Raw genomic sequence first — 18,372 nt, forward strand, 5'->3', positions numbered from 1 at the left:
GAATAAATACTTCTTCTTCTTCAGTCCTCTTTTTTAACGGATAGATAATGTCAACATACAAATAGTTTAATTTGGGTGGCAGGTACTGTAAAAAGAATATAACTGTACTCCTCTCACCGGCAGTGATATCAGGACAAATTTGTAAATCTTCATGTAAAATATTTCATTAATTCACCTGTTAAATATGTGAAGATAAATTGATTTCTTTGGATTGCAAAGGGATTACTATGGAAATGTTATCAAGTTATGAAAATATTCTCATCATAGTTTGTTCAGAAACAAAAAAACGTCATAGAAAACAAGACCATGGCTGTAGTTCATTTAAAAAACAAAACATAGATCCTTTAAAAAGATTATACTATAAAACAGGATCATAGAATGCAATACGATCACAATCGTTTTGATTCATATAAAGTGTGACAACCATTTCAAAAATTCATATCTCTTGGACCTAGTATCTTGCTTTGTGTCCTAAAGTGATACATTATTGTGGAGAATAAATCTCATAAATTAGCTTCAAAGATGGTGCTTTACCTCTCTGCAATTGACAGGCAGTTAAAGGCATGTAATCACCCTGTAGGCAATTTTTTTTGAGGTGCCTATTTTATTGTAAAAATTGATACACGAGAAAACATTATCCTGAAAATCTTATTGAAAACTGACAACCAGAAAATGTCAAATGTTTCATTGAAATAGCAAACTCACCCCAATTTCTCTTCGCCTACAGAACAGCCATTACATTTCATTGCACGAATCATGCGATAATATATGCACAGCAAAATCGATCACATGGTAGCTGGATTCATGCCATTACAGAAAAAATAATAAATGAGGGAGGATGCTTTTGTAAATGTGTCAACGAAGCTCTGAACATGATAAATCAGATAAATCAATCAAAGTTTCTGTGTTATTTTTAATTATTTAAACGTTTTAATTTAATTATCTCCATAATGCTTCAGCTATCTTCAACTATCACAATGTGCATTCTCCCCCATTGGGTCTTTTTGCTTATAATATGCAATAATCTGGGTCATGCTAATAAAAGAAGACAGAGCGTAATAACATTAATTATCATAATTATTAGCCACAAGACAATGTTGTGATTTCTTCTCTCTGTTTCGTTTGGTTTCTCTGGTCTCCAAAAAAAATGGTCAATAGAATAAAAAGAAAATTTTTTTTCTTCTCAGCCTTTTTAAATAGAAACTCTGTGAAAAAATATATTTTCAGTTTTTGATGTCATGTTTTACAGAAAAAAAACAAGCCAAAAATATGGCGTCAATGGAGCCTACCATAATGGCAATATTATTGAACTCCATCTCAGTGCTCATTTAAAGTTAAGGTCGTTTGTTTATTTACAGTTTCACACTAACATATTGTGACAACCCACTTATTAGACAGGAATAAGAAACCAACAAGATCATTAAATATGGTGGCTAAAAACAATAAATTTAAGATATTGAAGTACAATTATTTCCATTTCTAGTAAGTTTTATATCGCCAAATTTTCAGGAAACTCATAACTCCGTCTGAATTTTGAAATAAATAAAAAAAATGTAATGTTGATTTTTTTCGATAACGGGGGTTATGCGCCGTTAAAAGGATCCAGAGGTACTTTTACAAGTTAGACTTACCTGAAAGATTTTCATAAGAAATTCCAAATGACATATTCACTTTTTGTTAAAAGTTCATGTAACCCCAGGTATCGTTTTTTAAATATTTTTTTTTCTTGCTGCCTTAATGACCACTTCCATTATCTTGTTCGTTAAAAATTTCAGACTAGCTCCAGTCCTTTTTAGTGTCACATGACCCGTTACGTAGTATTGCAGTAGTGCTCACAAATTAATGACTTACTTGCTATTATTATTATTGACTTGATCAAAAACAATTAATATACTGTCGCAACAAAGTTAAAAAATTCAACGTACTTCCACATCAATCTCTGTACGAATTTGTTTATATTTAAAATATAATTTAACATGATATACTAGCCGACTAAGCAATAAAACAAAAAAATAACATCTTAGCAGCAGGTGTGTGCATAATTTTTTTTAGTTTGTTGCTTCTGCATTGCCGTAGGAGGCAACTCCACTATGCTGTGGAAAAACAAATACTTTTTTCTATTGTTATATCTTTGGTTATATTTTACACATGTGTGATTTTAACATGTGAAATAATTGCCACATGTTAGGGTTAGGTACATGTTTTGAAAATATGTCAGTAATTACATCGGAAAATGCCAAGTGCCGTCTCAAATTACAAAGGTTGTAACCACACTGCCCTTAATCCTATTCGTGTTGGAGGGGGAGGGGTGATGCAACCCCCTCTCCCTTCCCTCTAACTTTTTCCATAACTTTTTATGGGCTTATAGTTACACCTTGATACTTTGTTACTTATATTTGCCTTCCAAAATATATCCCTTCAGAATAAAAACCATACACAAATGTGTGACATGTTGAATAATCAGTAACTTTCACAACCTATGTCTCAAATAAAAATCATGCACATTTTATTTTTCCTTCAATTGCTCAGCAATGTGAGAACATATGCAGAATTATTTCTATTTTTTTAAAAAAATAATTGTTAGTAAAGAACTTTATGCAAAATTATTTTAAATTTTTTCAAAAAAAAAATTGTTTGTAGAGAGCTTTTGTTTAACTTTGCCGCCCGAAGATATATGTTCTGGCTATACAGTCAGTAATAATTAAAGCGCTACTGAAGTATTACGTAACAGGGTCACATGCCACTAAAAGACTGGAGCTAGATTGAAAATTTTCTAATGAAGAAGAAGGTCGAAGATAACCAAGATGGGGTTTTCTTGTGCAAATCTTTCAGATGAGTCCAACTTGTAAAAGTACAGACAGATAAGTAGAGTAAAAATAGGAGATACAACAATTGATGATTTTTTAATGGAATGATTAACTTACGAGTCAATGCACTAAGGGCAAGATTTCTTTTGTTATGTTATAAAAGAAAAAAAAATTTGCAAATGTGATATTTCATTTCCTTCTTACTATGCTTTGTTAAAATTTCGACAATTGTCGAGTGCTAGTGTGAATTAAATACACTTACCTGCACCTATAAAATTGATCTTTTAGAAAAAAATGATAGAATCTGCTTACACAAATGGGGAAACAGATAAAGAAAACAAACAAACTGAAGAAAATGAAGTTATAGAAGTGGATGGTGTAAATAAAAAGAATAAAATTGGTAATTATTTTTCTCAGACAGAATTATCTTATCTCTACTTTGATAATCTAATTATGCTGACTGAAGTAGTTCTGCCAATTCTGTTCAGTTGTTTAAACTATTAATCTGTTATAATTTTTTGGTGTAAATATAAAACATCTGGTATTGAGTAAAAAAAAGGTCGATGGCTTTTCAGCTGTTTTTTTAATGCTGTTATACATATGATTACATATAATACATATGATTACATAACACCTAATTTGTTTCATATATAAATATATATATAGTTGCTGAAAGTCTGCTCAGTCCACCAAAGAAAAAGCTAAAGCAAGGTACGTTAAATGCTTTCAACAAAATTGTCTTTTGTTGGTTGGGAAAAATAAGTAGCAGAGTTTTGAAAAGTTGAAGTGCAACTTATCTATATCTTAATACTTGAGATAAAGTAAACCCAAAATTTATTCTTTGATATTTTAGAAAAGAAAATTAAACAACTTTAAATTTATATGTTTTGTTTATTACTTCTAACAGCCACACCTCAAAACTTAATCAAAAATTAGATTTTTTACAACTTTCTCTTCAAATTTCCTTAATTTTTCTTTTATTATGGTTGATCATATGTGTTTTTTTTCAAAATGCATGAAAATACATTACAGTACAGTCTGAATGTAATCTACCGTGTACACGCTAATATCACACCTTTGCGTGGAGGACGGCAGTCGTTTGTCTTTTGTTATAATTAAATCCCTTGAGCGTTTTGCGAGTTTATATTTGCGTGTTAAAAAACAATGCGCTCGCGAAGAAATATCGGAGCAATTATATTTTTTCTAATAGCGAGATGCATTGTGTAAATGTATTGATAAGCTATTCCCTTAAGTATTAGCGCGAAGTAATTAAATAATAAAAATCTTTCGCGAAGTTTTATAATACATTGCGTGAGAATGTATTGTTGATTTAATTACTTAAAAAAATTCCAGCGCGTTTAATCTAAGAAACATACAAAAGCATTGTTCACAACTATTAAATGCCGCTTTTCGTTTTTAAACTTTTAAAATGCGATTAAAAAAACCTTTCTATCGCCTCTTTTCGATTTTAAACTTTTAAAATGCCATTTAAAAAAACATTTCTATCGCCGCTGTTCGTTTTAAACTTTTAAAATGCGATCTAAAAAAAATATCTATCGCAGCTTTTCGATTTTAAACTTTTAAAATGCGATTTAAAAAAACATTTCTATCGTTGCTGTTCATTTTTAAACTTTTAAAAAGCGATCTAAAAAACATTTCTATTGTTGCTTTTCGTTTATAAACTTTTAAAATGCTATCTAAAAAATACGCTTAATTACTGCAATTAAAATTTTCAAAAGAGTTCGCGCAAAATAGATTGCTAAAATTGATCTTTCAACCTATTGTGATTAAACAATTGATCGTGTGGGGTCATTGTTTATCAGCGAGGCAATTATTTTCTTAAAAAAACAAAAGCTATTGTTCTGTGTAACTATTCATGCGAGTTTCGCGTCCGCGGTAGATTACATTCAGACTGTACTGTACATATAAAATTCTCATCATAAGTACTTAAATTTCCTTAAATTTAACTCCATAAAATATAAGTAAAAAGAGTGCTAATTTTAATTTTTTCTAGTTTTAAACTTTTTTTAATCAGTGATATCATCCTATGAGAAATATATCAAAAACAGGTCTTTCCACTTCACCTCTATTAAGTATACCATAATTACTTCCATATTTTTATCAGTTACCATCAGCAATAAATTATATAATCCCTAAATAATCTTTTTTAAATCCACACAGTCGAAATTTGCTGCTCTTATAAATATGACAATTTATACAGATTAATAAAATATAAAAATTTATGGCATTATCTTTAAAGTGAAAAGTACTTTTTAAAAACTTAGCTGAATAGACTTTTAAGCTCTCTTGGATAAGTCCAACATAATGTTTTGCCTTATTAGGTACCCCTAAGGCTTTGAGAAAAAAAAATCAAAAGTTAAAGGAAAATGATCGATGGTTACATATACATGCTGTCTTAACATAAAGCTTAAATTCTCTCTTTAAGATGCTATATCGTTTCCAAAATTACCAAAAGAAGAAGCTGTAAAAAAAACTGAAAAAACTGCTAAAATTTTAAAAGAATCTGCAAAACCATGTGAAGTTAAAGGTATGCAATTTTTTACTGAATTTCTATTAATGTAAAAAAGAATTTATTTGTTATTTTTTTATTTACTTGTGTTTGCCTCTAGAAACAGTATTACCTTTTCCAAAGGTGTCGAAGGAAGAGTTTATGCGTTTATCAGAAAAGGATGTGTCAAAAACAATAGATGTAGAAAATGGTGTGAAAAATTACAGTCTAATTAAAAAACTTTTAATATTTCCAAACTGTTTTCATCTAAATAATCAAGGCTTGTTTGTAATATTAGAGGATAACGCTAATACAACAACACCAATTGCTAAAGAAAAATCACCAACATCAAAAGAAAATAATGTTAAAACACCAAAGTCTACAGATAAGGTTAGCATAATAGCCTGCTTGATTTTTTAACACATTGTTTTGTGCACATAATTAAGAAGTTGTGAAATAGAATTAAGTTGTTGAGGAAAACCACATAGTGGTGCCAAAGCTTAGTGGTTATAACTCTCACACTTTGTGCCTGAGACCAGAGTTTGATTTCTCTTGGTGGTGATTCAACATGAGCAAGTCAGAGTTACATAGCCCCAGGTTAACCCAAGCCATGTGAGGGAAACTGGTGAGATGGCACACTGTGCACTGTTGGATTTTGCAGGGAAAGGACCCTATTGTGTCTGCATAGCCTAAAATGAGCATTAAAAAATGTTTATCCTTCAATATTTATGAGGTTAGCCATGTAAAATATGCACAAATATCTATCTAAAACATCTATACTACCTAATTTGTAGAAAACACCCTCATTGACGAAAGAGGAAAGACAGAAAGCTAAAGAGTTGAAAGAGCAAGAAAAACAGGCTAGACTAAAAGAACTTGAAGAAAAGAGAAAGAAAAAAGAAGAGGAGAAATTACTAAAGCAAGCTGAAAAAGAGAAAAGAGAACACGAAAGGAAGGAAAAAGAAAGGTTTGTCATCTTTTTCTTATTTCTCTTTTCTGGCTCAAAGTATGGATTTTTTTTGCCACACTAAAGTGAAAAATACATGTAAAGTATGTTAAGAGAAGTAATTTTGGGGAGAAGAATTTCTTTTATTTAGCGATTTTCGATTTAATTTGTGAATATCGACTCCTGTGAATTGTACTGAATTCGGTCAGGCATTCGCAAAAAAATTAATTATCCCCCAAAAGATTTTGAGTATAATAGGTCAAATTCTAATGACAGATAGGATCAGGATGGCAAGAGATCATATGAATATACTTTTTATAAAAACTTTATCTTTAACCATATCTTCATCAAGTGCAATCACAATAATCCTTCTAATTTCAATAGAAAGTTAAAATCTTTTTTTTTTTTTTATTTGTACAGTTTAGATATTATTATTTTTAATAATTAAATTAGCTATATCAAAGAAAATTGTGGTATATATATTTTAAAAAACACTGAAAATTTTAACTCCTTAATAGGTTAAAGGAAGAAGAAAAAAAGAGGAAAGAAAAAGAAAAGGAAGAGGAAAGAAAAAAACGGGAGGAGGAGAAAAAAAGAAAAGATGAAGAAAAACGAATAAAAGACGAGCAAAGAGAAGCTGAACGATTAAAGCGAGAAGCAGAGAAGGAAAAGAGAGAAGCAGAACGGAAACAGAAAGAAGAGGTCAAAAGACAAGAGGAAGAAAAAAAGAAAATGGAAGATGAAGCTGTGGTAAGCTTACTTGCATTTGAATTGATTATGCATCAACTGCAGCTTTGCAGAGCATACATTTCTTTATATTAAAGAGGACTTGTTTACTTTTAGCAAAAGAAGAAAGAAAAAGCTGCCCAGCAATTTAAAAGCTTTTTTAGAAAGTCGACAAATATTTCAAAGGTAAAATGTCTCACAAATTTTCTCTATTTTATATTATATACTATTTTTTCTAAGATAGTTGTTATAGTAATTTATTTTTAATATAATGGCTACCACTAATTTTTTTGACATTATGACAAGTCACCCCGTTAGGCTCTTAAAATTGGTGTTAAAGCACTGATGTTTCTTTCCGAGATTACTGAATTGGATTTTAACCACTTCTTTGCCATGGATGATCACGTTGTTTCTCTGTCATACCTGATCTTATTTGACTCCCCGTAGAAAAATCCACTTAAATAGGAAAGCGAACATTTATGTATATATACTCTGAATAGGATTGCAAGTTTTGTGCAAACCGCTAAGGAGACATCAGGATTAAAAGGATTTTTGGTAAAAACGTCATTATCTCTAAATTTTTTAAATAACCTTTTTTTCTTTTTAGGCTCCTGAAGTAGAATCCTTTAAACGCTTTATCCCATTTCAAGTGAAACCGAATATGATCTTAGCACCTGTATGTAGAAGAAAGGATTTCCATAAAGAGAAACTAGATAAATCCATAGGGGAAGTGAGTTTTTTTAGATTTTCTTTGCAAGTTTTCATTAACTCCTACTATCACTTTCCCTTAAATTTCTTTTTAATTGTTAGCATAGGAAATTCTCAGAGCTTTCATACATGCTTCATACAGTTCATACAGATTTACGTAAAACATTGTACTTGAATGTGGGCTACCTATATGCCTTACCTTTCAAAATCAAACTAACTAAATATCAGCCAATTTGATTTTTAGTTGAACCCAGACGTTTCATTATATCTTGAAGAACTAGCTGTAAGAATAGCAAATAACCAAAATATTATATATATTACTCGTCGAAAATTACGAAGAGAGTTTGAGGAGCAAAAAAGATTAGAAAGCAAGAATAAATGCGAGAAGCCAATAGAAACAGGTTCATCACCAACAGATGTTGTAATTATTGAAGATGACAATAATGATGATGCTGAGGATGAAAAGAGCTTTACAGAAACTAATCTATATAAAGCAAAGTTTCTTAAATTCTCTGAAAACACTAGACCAGCTTACTATGGCACTTGGAGTAAAAAAAGTAAATTTATAAATGGAAGAAAACCATTTGGGGTAGACAATGTACGTATATTTGTTGCATGCTGAACATTTTGTCTAACTAACATCCTGAAGTGTGCAACAAATGGTAATTTTAGAAATGCTAAGGATCACTTAACCTAGGGTTCGCATGTACAAGTTATTGTAAACATCATTAAACTTTAGATTAACTTCTGTGTTGCTCCTAGAATTTTAGTCAAAAAATGCCCATGTGATCCTTTAAAACCATCTGAAAGTATTTAATTTTGGGGAAGGTTGGGAAAGTAAAAGGATTTGTTTACCAAAATTCAGTATCAGAATCTCCCAAAATCTTGTTTTGTCTAACAAAATATCAAGATCTTCTCAACATTGATTAAAAATTCTTCTTGAGAGTAAAATTTAAATCCTGACTCTAAAAAAAATATGGCAGCCTTGTGGCAACTTTCCTAATTTATTTTAATTATTCCACGTTTTACTTTTCCTTGATTCTGCTTGATTTTGACTGTAAAAACGACTATCCTGAATCTTTGTTTGTATCACTAAGTTTGGTTCAACTTGGAATTTGAAGTAAAAGTTTTTAGCACCGTTAATCCTAAAGTTTTTATCATGTTATATTCACAGGATGTATTCAATTACGAGATAGACAGTGATGAGGAATGGATTGACGAACCTGGAGAAGATTGTTCAGATAATGTATGTACTTTCATTTTTAGTCAGGGGTGATGACATTATAATGTTAATGTTAGAATGTGCTTACCATCATCACAGAATTTGTTTAGTTGTGTGAAAATTTTAAGCGTTTCAATTCTAAGGACTAGGGAAAGCATCTTGATTGTGTTATTTATAGGATTTTACATTTTTTCTCTGAAATTTTTTTGCAGGGCTTTTTAAAGTGACAATGAAAGTAAAAATTTACCACTAACTCATTATTTTATTTTTCTATATATGAAAAATAAAAAAACTGCAATAGCTCCAAATTTCTTTAGTCTTGGAGATCAGGGAGCCTGCTATGGTAAAGTTACAGCCATGAAAACCATAATAATAAAAACCTAGGAAAAAAAATTGGGGCAAAACTGCTCTTTGTAAAGGTTTAAAGGAGGATTCTGAGAGTTGCACTTGTGAATTGTATTTAAAAGAAAATAAAAAAAAAATTGTTCTAAAAGCCTCAGGAAAAACTTTAAAATATCTCGGATATGTGTGTACAGGGCGGTGATGATGACGATGATGATGAAGATAAAGAAGAGACTGAAGAAGATCGTGATGGATTTTTTGTACCGCACGGTTATCTGTCTGATGATGAAGGAGTCAAAGCATCTGATGATGAAGAAGAGGATGACGATGGAGAAGAAGGAAAAGAGCCTATCACTTCAAAACAAAGTGATGGACGGGTAACGGTCTATTCCTACAACACCAATACAAAACTTGTCTGTTTCGAAAAGTAACAAGGGAACTTTAGTGTATGGAAACGTGGATAGGGGCACGTGTGTTTATTTTGTGTGGGTTGAAAAGACATGCATCTTTGATGCTTTTTGTTGACCGGAAAAACTATAAAGTTATTTTTTCTACGTTTTCTATTTTGTCTTTTTAAATTAAAATCAAGCATAAACGCTCGTGTCTAGGTTGTTTTTAGTACTTTTACTGTTTGAGTTCTTACTTACTTGTTTGAAAATCTATATTATTTCAATTTGTATTTATGTTTTAGGAGGACGAAAAACTAAAAGCCAAAGCTTGTTCATACGAAATTGAGATTAAAAAGCATATCAAACCTAAAAAACCAGTTTGTATTGGCATAACATATATTACAAAGCCTGAAGATTTAAATCCAATTTTAAAGGGATATCAGAAAATCGAGTTATACAAGCCGATTGTTCAAGAGGAGGATGAAGACATGGATACAGATAGTCCCAATAAATCAATCAAAAGTCCCCAAACTGTACCAGAGGAAGGTTAGTTAATTTTATTTATCTTATGCATGCAGAATGTTTATCCAAGCGAAAAGTCGATTGTTCTTCTTTTTCTAGGCTTCAAAAGCATTAAAATCATACAATGTGACCTTTTTTTCAAAAACATCCTTTTGACTGTCCATCTGACACTTTTGATGACGATGTACCCTCCCATAAATTCAAATTTTTATCTCCAGAAACCTGTAAAGCTTATTTTAAATGAATTAAAAGTTTCCTAAATTAGGTCAACCTCCTGTGTGCTTACGAACTTAAAAGTGTGGTAAAAAACCAATAATTGGGTTTGAGAGAGGTGAAAAAGCCTTAAAAGTAATAAAATAATTAAAAAAGCCGGCGGACACCGGCCGGCGAGATGTAGGTGCGTTCACCCATTTGAAAAGAGATAAACCATCTACGAGTTTTAGAATTGCGGATCGTCTAACTTTTAAAAAACTTTGTTATAAAAGTTCCCGGCTGCGCTACCACTACACTATCCAGAAACGTGTAAAGGTGTTGGGATAGTCTGAGGCTATTGACATCATTTGACCAAACTTGTCGTATAGCAAAAAATAGCGCCAAAAAAGTGTATATATCTACAAGAACTCTTTCGTGATAGACATGGCAGATGTTTTAAGGGCTGTTTTGTTTTTCTTTTAATATGTGGGTGAATATGTATTATCAGTATTTGATTTTTATCTTCAAGCACGTTGGATTAAAACGAGCATCACCACATGTGGTTTTCAAACTTTGTTTTGAAATCGACCACCCAGTTTTTAGCTTCCAATTTAGTCGAGGTCATTTTGCCTTATTGAAACTATGGACTAGAAAAATATAACTTAAGGGTAGAGATTTTTTGCGGATCTATTGTAATTATGCCAAAATGTTTTCAGATAAAGCTGTGTATAACTTACATTAACTGGTCAAGAAAATACGTGAGTTTGATTCTCCCTAGTAAATAGTCTGCAAGTAATAGTTGAGCCATCAAAAAAATACAGAAACTTATACATTAGGTTTCACCCTAAAATAAATTAAAAATATAAATTTCTAATGCTGGAACAAAACTAAAAGGTCGAACAAGGAACGAAATAAACGTGGAGATCGCCACTTTTACGGACACTTGAAAGCATGTCGGGATTTTGATTAACACATGCGTTGTTTACATGATAGCCGAAATTGAAGTGCGCCTAGGAGTGATCAGTGCGCCTAGGAGTGATCAGTGCGCCTGTAAACAAGTTTACCTTAGCATGGCGTTTATGTTAAGTGTGGCGCTTAAAAGAATTGAATTTTTAGTTTTTATAAACTGTAAACATAACCCATGATGGTTTTTTTAACCATGTGCGTTAACGCTTACTTCTCCTAAAACTTAACACGCTTTTTTTTAAATAATATAAAAAATTTTAGGTGAAGCTTGTTGCTTGAGTCTCTATATTATTTTAGGGTTAACCGTTGCTTACTTGTTGTTTATGGACTATTAGGGAGAGTCAATGTGAACTATAATATAAATTTCAGCTTTACTCATTTGCACGAAGAATGATTGAGGCAGTAAAGCATAGCACGCACAAGAGGATATGGCCCCTTTAAATTAGACCAAAGTAGATTTATATATGCATATGTATTCTAGTAACTGTCCTGGATATACTTTGTTTTAGCAATCCCGTTCCTACTGAAGCTTCTACACGGTAGCACAACAGGTATAAAGAAAATGTGGAAGACATTCCAAACCTTCTGGATATCCTACATAAAAGAGAACGATTTAGAGTTGCGCACAACTATTTCTAGAACACAGTTCGTAAAAACTGTTAATGAAGTCGCTTCACGGTGCCAAAACGATAAACGTGAAAATAGATATGTTGTTAACATTGATATATTGTCTAAATATGACATGAAAGATTTGATGTTGGGGGGAGGTTTACCTTTATTGAAATCTCAAGCAGAAAAATTAGAAAAGAAAGAAAATTCGATTGTTGTAACAAATGCACCTGTAGAAACAGACACAAACGAAATAGTGACACCAAAGAAGTGTGCGGTTACTCCAATGCAGGTGGATACGTAATGTGTTGTTATCTCCGTTGCAAATGTGTGAATTATACGATCCTTTGATTGGATGCGAGGACACGCATAGAGCGCCATTTTGAAAATATGAACCTCCATGACGAGTAATACGAAGAACTCCGTCGACAATTAGTTATGCAAACTGTTTGTCACATTATTCGAACTTGTATCTTTTTTAAAAAATACACGTCAAATTGACGTCGCTAACGCACGTCGTGAAATTACCCTATCAGATCTATTTTCAACGACCTTATGGATGCTGTTTTTATATCTTTATGGTTAAAGTCTCATGGATAACTGCTTAAGTTCGGCTTGTTTCGTTTCACATTTTAAATTTAAGTCATCTCAGGTTTAAAATCGCCATTTGAGTATTGGATATATTGCTCAAGTAACTATTGAATTTCTTAATGACAAAAGTAGTGACTTGACTTTTTTTTCTTATACTTTTAAAATGTAGACTGGTACCGTGTTTCCATAATAAAGGCTATTAATGATATTTGTAGCATATTTTTTAATTTTCTCGTTGATATGGGAAAATACACTAAATAAAGAATACGGACGTGTTTTCATTTGTAAGAGTAGTGGATAAATAGTTTCTTTAGTCTGTCTAAGTTTTTCTGGTTGTACATGTTGACCACGATCATGGAAATTTCTTTAATCTAAAATTTGTTTTAAATAATCCAGGAACTTTGGCAAAAAATTTAAATGTCTGGCGATTGTTCTGGGATCTCAAACAAATTTGTTTGGACCCCCCGAAAAAAAAGTACCCCAATAAAAATACAACTGCCAATTCTAATTTCTGACCCCCGCCCTCCTCGTAAAATTCCTGAATACCTAATCGGTAAAGATTTTTGCCGATTTTCTCATTACCGACCAAACTTTTTTGCCGACATTTTTTTCCGACTTTTTGTCCAACCATCTTTTTGCCATTTTTTCTTTCTTGTTGCTAACTTTTATCAGTTTTAAGCAATTATTCTTTCTTAGTGACTAAATTCAAAAATTTTGTTGGCAAAGAGTAACTAAATTCAAAAATTTTGTTGGCAAAAAGTAACTCAATTTTGTCCCAGTGACTTATATTTTTGCCGACGACTTTTTACTGATAAGGTAACCTAAAAAATAGGGACCTTCCTAAGATCGCCTAAATAGTCTGAAATTTGGACCAAAAAATGATTTCTAAAAATTTTTTTTCAATTAGTGTTACTTATCACATTTTATTTATCACGATATTATTTGTGACAGTTCAATTCCTAAAATATATTTTAGCATGCCTCCCTCCCTTTGACCTAAAAACCAAATTTCTCCTATAATTGCAAAAATCAGTGTCCGTCAACCCCGTGTATAAGGATTTAATGGTTCCTTATATTCCGTCCAATATAAAATACTACTTTTTGATATTAGAGAAAACGAAGAAAGTTGCTTTCATATAAAAGAGCTTGAAAAGTTGTCTATGAATCTTTATTTTTTAAAAAATCTTGAATGGTTTTCGATATATAGATATATATCTTAAAATTTTTGGCTTGGAGGTTCTTTTATACCCCATAGTTTAGCTAATTATGCGAAATTATGACATCATCGATTAGATGCTCCGAACGAGATGAATGATAATCAGGGTAACTAAGTAGTATTATTATTCACGCGAACGCGTTCAAAATATCCAACTGGATAGGTGAAAACATTTTTACGTCATCACATACTTTGATCAATGCTTAAGACAGACCCTCGTTTCTTTAATACATGTTCATGTATTAAAAAAATACGTCCAAAATCGAGATTTTTTCAAAAAATAAGACAACTTTCCAAGCTCTATTTTTGTTTTTCTTTCCCGTTTTTCAACTTGTTTTTTGCAGGAGTTAAGCTTTAAAACAATAATGCTATTCTGTGTTGAAAAACATGTTCCAAATTATGTAAAGATCATGACGTCGAGAATTATTGACATGAATTAAGTTAAAGGTCAAAAAAGGTTAGATGAAAGGAGAGATAATTCGTCATTCCACATTTCAATTGCGCTGGATCCTTTAAGTCCTTTTTTGATAAATAATAGATATAGATTACTAATTGATAACAAAAACATTTCGTTCAAAACATATTTCTCTGGAACCAATGAACAACTTGTTTATGAAATGTAAAAAAAATGTGATAATATTCATTGAGAGATCAGATAAAAAACTTTAAATTTTTCAGGATATTTAAAACAAACGAAGGATGACTAACGAGGTTTTTCCCGAGTTGTAAATTAATGAGGTACACGTTTCTATATAAGAAACCAATCTAAGGCCAACTAATAAAAAATTTCTTAAATTCAGAGGTCATTTTACTGGAAAACGTTTTTTAATTTTGAAGGGGGCTATATTCAATCAAACAAGACTTTGACATAACGAGGAGACTTTCATTAACATAAATTTAAGGAAAGATGAAATTTTTTCCGCATTTTATTCGTCATCTAAAATGATGTCTGTTTCTGTTAAAATCGTCAATTTTTAAGTACCTTATTCGTACAAATCTTGACGAGCATTAAATTTGGCGATGGACTAAATTGATTTTTTTAGCGTGCATTTAATTTGGCGATGGCCATTTCGACTTAAATTTAAATTGTATTTAATTTGGCGATGAAAACATTTTATCCTAAAAGCTACGCATTTATTTTGACCATGGATGAAAATAATTAAATTTGGCGAGCACGTAATTTAGCGATTTCGAACCACAATCGCCAAATTTAATGCTCGCCAAAATTTGTACGAATAAGGTAGTCTTCCGATTTGTCCAAATAACGTGCTTGATATTAGTTGCTTGTAGGTGACATGTATGAAAAAAATTTCTTGCTGAAAAATTTTAGCTGCATCGAATACATAAATAAACATTTTGTTTGATAAAGATTTTAATATCTTAGATAAGTCAGAAGTATACACAAAAAGATAAATACATAGTTAAGTAATATTTATACAACCACCAAAGCGTTTAAATATATATAATGTGAAAATTTTGTTTTTTGTCTATATTAGTAAAAAATATTTCATATTCATATACATAATTGTTAGTCATATTTTAAAGACTTTAACATTCAATCAAGTTATATACTAAAAAAAAATAATGCTTAATAATGAAAAAAAAGCATATGTAAATAAATATAATCCCAAACCACTCTCGTTTTTATTAAAGGTCACTTAGCAGTACCTTTTTTTAATAGTAATAAAAATGTTTAACATGCATGAATTAAAACAAATTTTTTGATCGGATGGTTTGAGAATCCACTTGATCCATCTGGACCTTTTGGCTGCCGAATTATATCAAGATGTTTATTAGCACCTGCTTTCATAGATATGTTTTCAGTTTCTTTCCTTCCATTCATCTGCATTCGCTTTAACATCCATGCGCTTTGTCCTACGCTATTGTCACTTTTCAATGTTCTTCTTTGTGTTTCTGGGCTGGAGCGAGGACTATGTGTGGCCACCAGTGGTGAGAGCGTATGTCCATTTCTGACAGGTGAGTTGTCAGTATGCTTCTTTTTGTTATGTTTTTTTTGAAATTTTGGACTTGCATTTGGACTTGACATTGGTGATACTCTTGGTGATGTATTTTTTGAATTGTTATTTCCATCAGAACGTCGATTCATAAGAGGGCTAGTTACAGGAGAATTACCACGGGAACGGTTGTAGCGCTTACTGCAGCTACTAAATGATGAGAATTCACCATCAGAAGAGCTGGCGTAGCTACTGTAGCTATCTTCTATCCCTGTAACTTCAAGTAAACGGTTTCCATTCTTGTTCTTCTTGTTACGTTTCTTGCCAGTACTAGCATCTGAATCAATAGGAGTATCAGATGCGGTATCAACACTATCTACTTTCTTGGCCTGTTTGGGACCAAGTGTAAGAAGTTTAACACAGAGGCCCTTGTACTTGTCTGAGAAAGTAGTGCTTAAAGCAGCAGCAGCGATATCTGGATTATCAAACTCAACCACTGCGACTATTTCATCCCGTAATTCTGGATGTCTTGAAAAATGTGACTGCAAGTCATTAGGAAACTTTTTGCCAGGCTTGACGATTCTTACTGAAACAACCTCGTCTTTGTGGTCAGTAAAAGCATCAGTAATATATGTCATTGAAGGGCTTTCAGATGGGATTTTCGACACCACAAGATGCTTAACACGAGCTTGATCCAATAGTTCTTTAGGAAGAGGTTCAACTCTACGAAGCTTTAACCCAGTTTCATTTACAACTAGCTTTGTAGAATTTTTCAATGCCTCTCCAATGACTCGATAGTCTCTGCATAGTGATCGCATTTTTTTAAAGGATGCTAGAAGCTTCAGGTTGACGTAGCCCTCTTTATTGCGCTTCACATGCTTCAGTAAAAAGCCATCCTTCTTCAAATTTTCATCACTAAAATAATACTCGGCTTGTGTGACTATCTGCTGCTTTACTTCGTCAGTGACTTCATGCATTTCATCATCATCTCCCACAGATGAACCTGAGTCTCGTCTCTGTAAGCGAGGAGCAAGCTTCAGTTTACGGTTGGTGATTCTTTCAGAAGCGTCTGAATCTGAACCGTTACCACTCGAGTTTGTTTCTGGTAACTTCTCAGACTGGACTGTAATTTCTGGTAGTTTTGCCTCCATAGTGTTGTCTTCCTAAAACCTGACAAACTATAATATAACTTGTGATGTTCTTTACGTCGAACTCACAATTTTACAAAACTTTCGTCTTAATATAACACCACACTCCCTAAAGGATCGAAGCTTTTGGCTGGCATTTCCCGAGCAGCCATTTATATTTTCTGTAATTACATCACTTTTTAATTGTTTACGTGTGACGTAGTTATGTTATACGAATTGTGATTGGTTGAAATTCGTGTTATATATATAGTTCCCTGTTTTTTTATTAATATTTAAAAATGTTTGTTAAGATTTTCCTCTGACAGAAACTTGGCAACATGGGGAATATTTTAATCATGTACAACAAAAAAAGCTACGCAGATGTTTAAAAACAAAATACGAAAATCTCTACATCCACGAAACTTTGACGTACGTGGAAATCATATACGTCACGTTACACGGTCTCCTTCGTAGATAAAGTTTATTCTTACACCGTAAGCAAAAAGAAGGAGATATAGGTAGCGGTTAACTTACGTGACGTGGCATAAGAGTGTCAATCTAAATAATCTTTAGAGCTGGACATTTCTGAATCACTTCTGGATTCTGGATCAGCTAAGAACACCGCTTTTTGTGCCACGTTGCTTTCATCAACAAACTCCTTTCCAGTCCATGCATTTAATTTTAAATCCAGGTGGAAAATATATTTGAAGATTTGGAGTATAAATTAATCTGTTTGATCAGTCTTAAAAGGTAGGCGTTGTCGAGAAAAAAAAAAAAGAACTTAAAGTTTTTTTTATCGAGAAGAATTTCCTGTTGTTATCAACGTCATCAAAGACCGACCATATCTTGTGCAGTGCATTAATTCAAAAAAAAACACCAGATAACGTTCCTTCTAGCCTCACCAAAAAACAGGGGGCGCCATTTTTGGCAAATTTTGGCCTAGTCTGGTATCCAAGCTAAAATACCATGACGTGTCCCAAATCTATTTCAGATTTCCCTTTGTCAGCGATCAATCAGTTTAAGAAAGTTTCGTATCTATTGATAATCGATAGAAACAACATAAGGGATTGATAAAATTTTCGCAGAGATAGGGAAACTTAAGCTTTCAAAGAACTTTCTCGATGTGGTGTTATTACTCACAGAGGAAAAATATCGTGGCGGAATTTTTACTTCTCGGAAGTTTAAATTCTGCCATAGGGAACTTGTTTGTGGAAGCATCATGACCATACATTTCTTAACAAAATGAATATATCACTTTCGCTATTTATTATTCCCGCTCGTCTCCGTTCACAGGATGTCTTTATTATGACACGTAACCATGGAAACAAAAAGCAATAACAATGTTGTATGATGAAAAAACACGTCAAAGTTTCGTGTAAAAACAGTAGCTCGTTGTGTTGTGTTAAGAATAAACTCTTCTAATCCTGTTATGTTATCAAATTTCGCGAGCGCGTATAGAAAAAAAAAACAAGCATATACGGAATATCGAAAATAGTTTTGTTTTTTTGATCGTGTATAAAAATTGTCCCAAAAAAGTTTTTTTTAA

At 32.1% G+C, this 18,372-nt stretch overlaps 2 protein-coding genes across 3 annotated transcripts in view; one reads left to right on the forward strand and one right to left on the reverse strand.

Moving 5' to 3' along the window:
* The window catches only part of LOC130642132 (chromatin assembly factor 1 subunit A-B-like), a 100,990-nt gene extending 88,258 nt beyond the window's left edge, over positions 1-12,732 (forward strand). The window contains exons 2-15 of one of the 2 annotated variants that reach the window (XM_057449226.1): positions 3,094-3,207; positions 3,474-3,518; positions 5,254-5,355; positions 5,438-5,527; positions 5,615-5,706; positions 6,111-6,283; positions 6,781-7,012; positions 7,106-7,174; positions 7,596-7,718; positions 7,941-8,294; positions 8,871-8,942; positions 9,455-9,637; positions 9,952-10,195; positions 11,839-12,732. In XM_057449226.1, the coding sequence (XP_057305209.1) occupies positions 3,102-3,207; positions 3,474-3,518; positions 5,254-5,355; positions 5,438-5,527; positions 5,615-5,706; positions 6,111-6,283; positions 6,781-7,012; positions 7,106-7,174; positions 7,596-7,718; positions 7,941-8,294; positions 8,871-8,942; positions 9,455-9,637; positions 9,952-10,195; positions 11,839-12,242 (2,289 nt within the window). In that variant the 5' untranslated portion in view covers positions 3,094-3,101 and the 3' untranslated portion in view covers positions 12,243-12,732. The remainder of the gene's footprint in view (positions 1-3,093; positions 3,208-3,473; positions 3,519-5,253; positions 5,356-5,437; positions 5,528-5,614; positions 5,707-6,110; positions 6,284-6,780; positions 7,013-7,105; positions 7,175-7,595; positions 7,719-7,940; positions 8,295-8,870; positions 8,943-9,454; positions 9,638-9,951; positions 10,196-11,838) is intronic. The other variant, XM_057449220.1, reaches the window with a different exon arrangement.
* A 2,366-nt stretch (positions 12,733-15,098) lies between these two features.
* On the reverse strand, positions 15,099-17,002 carry LOC130642250 (la-related protein 6-like). Its single transcript, XM_057449341.1, has one exon. The coding sequence runs from the start codon at positions 16,848-16,850 to the stop codon at positions 15,438-15,440; it is 1,413 nt and encodes a 470-aa protein (XP_057305324.1). The 5' UTR covers positions 16,851-17,002; the 3' UTR covers positions 15,099-15,437.
* Positions 17,003-18,372: the final 1,370 nt, after the last annotated feature.

Source organism: Hydractinia symbiolongicarpus, chromosome 1 (assembly GCF_029227915.1).
Source record: "Hydractinia symbiolongicarpus strain clone_291-10 chromosome 1, HSymV2.1, whole genome shotgun sequence".
Lineage (NCBI taxonomy): Eukaryota > Metazoa > Cnidaria > Hydrozoa > Anthoathecata > Hydractiniidae > Hydractinia > Hydractinia symbiolongicarpus.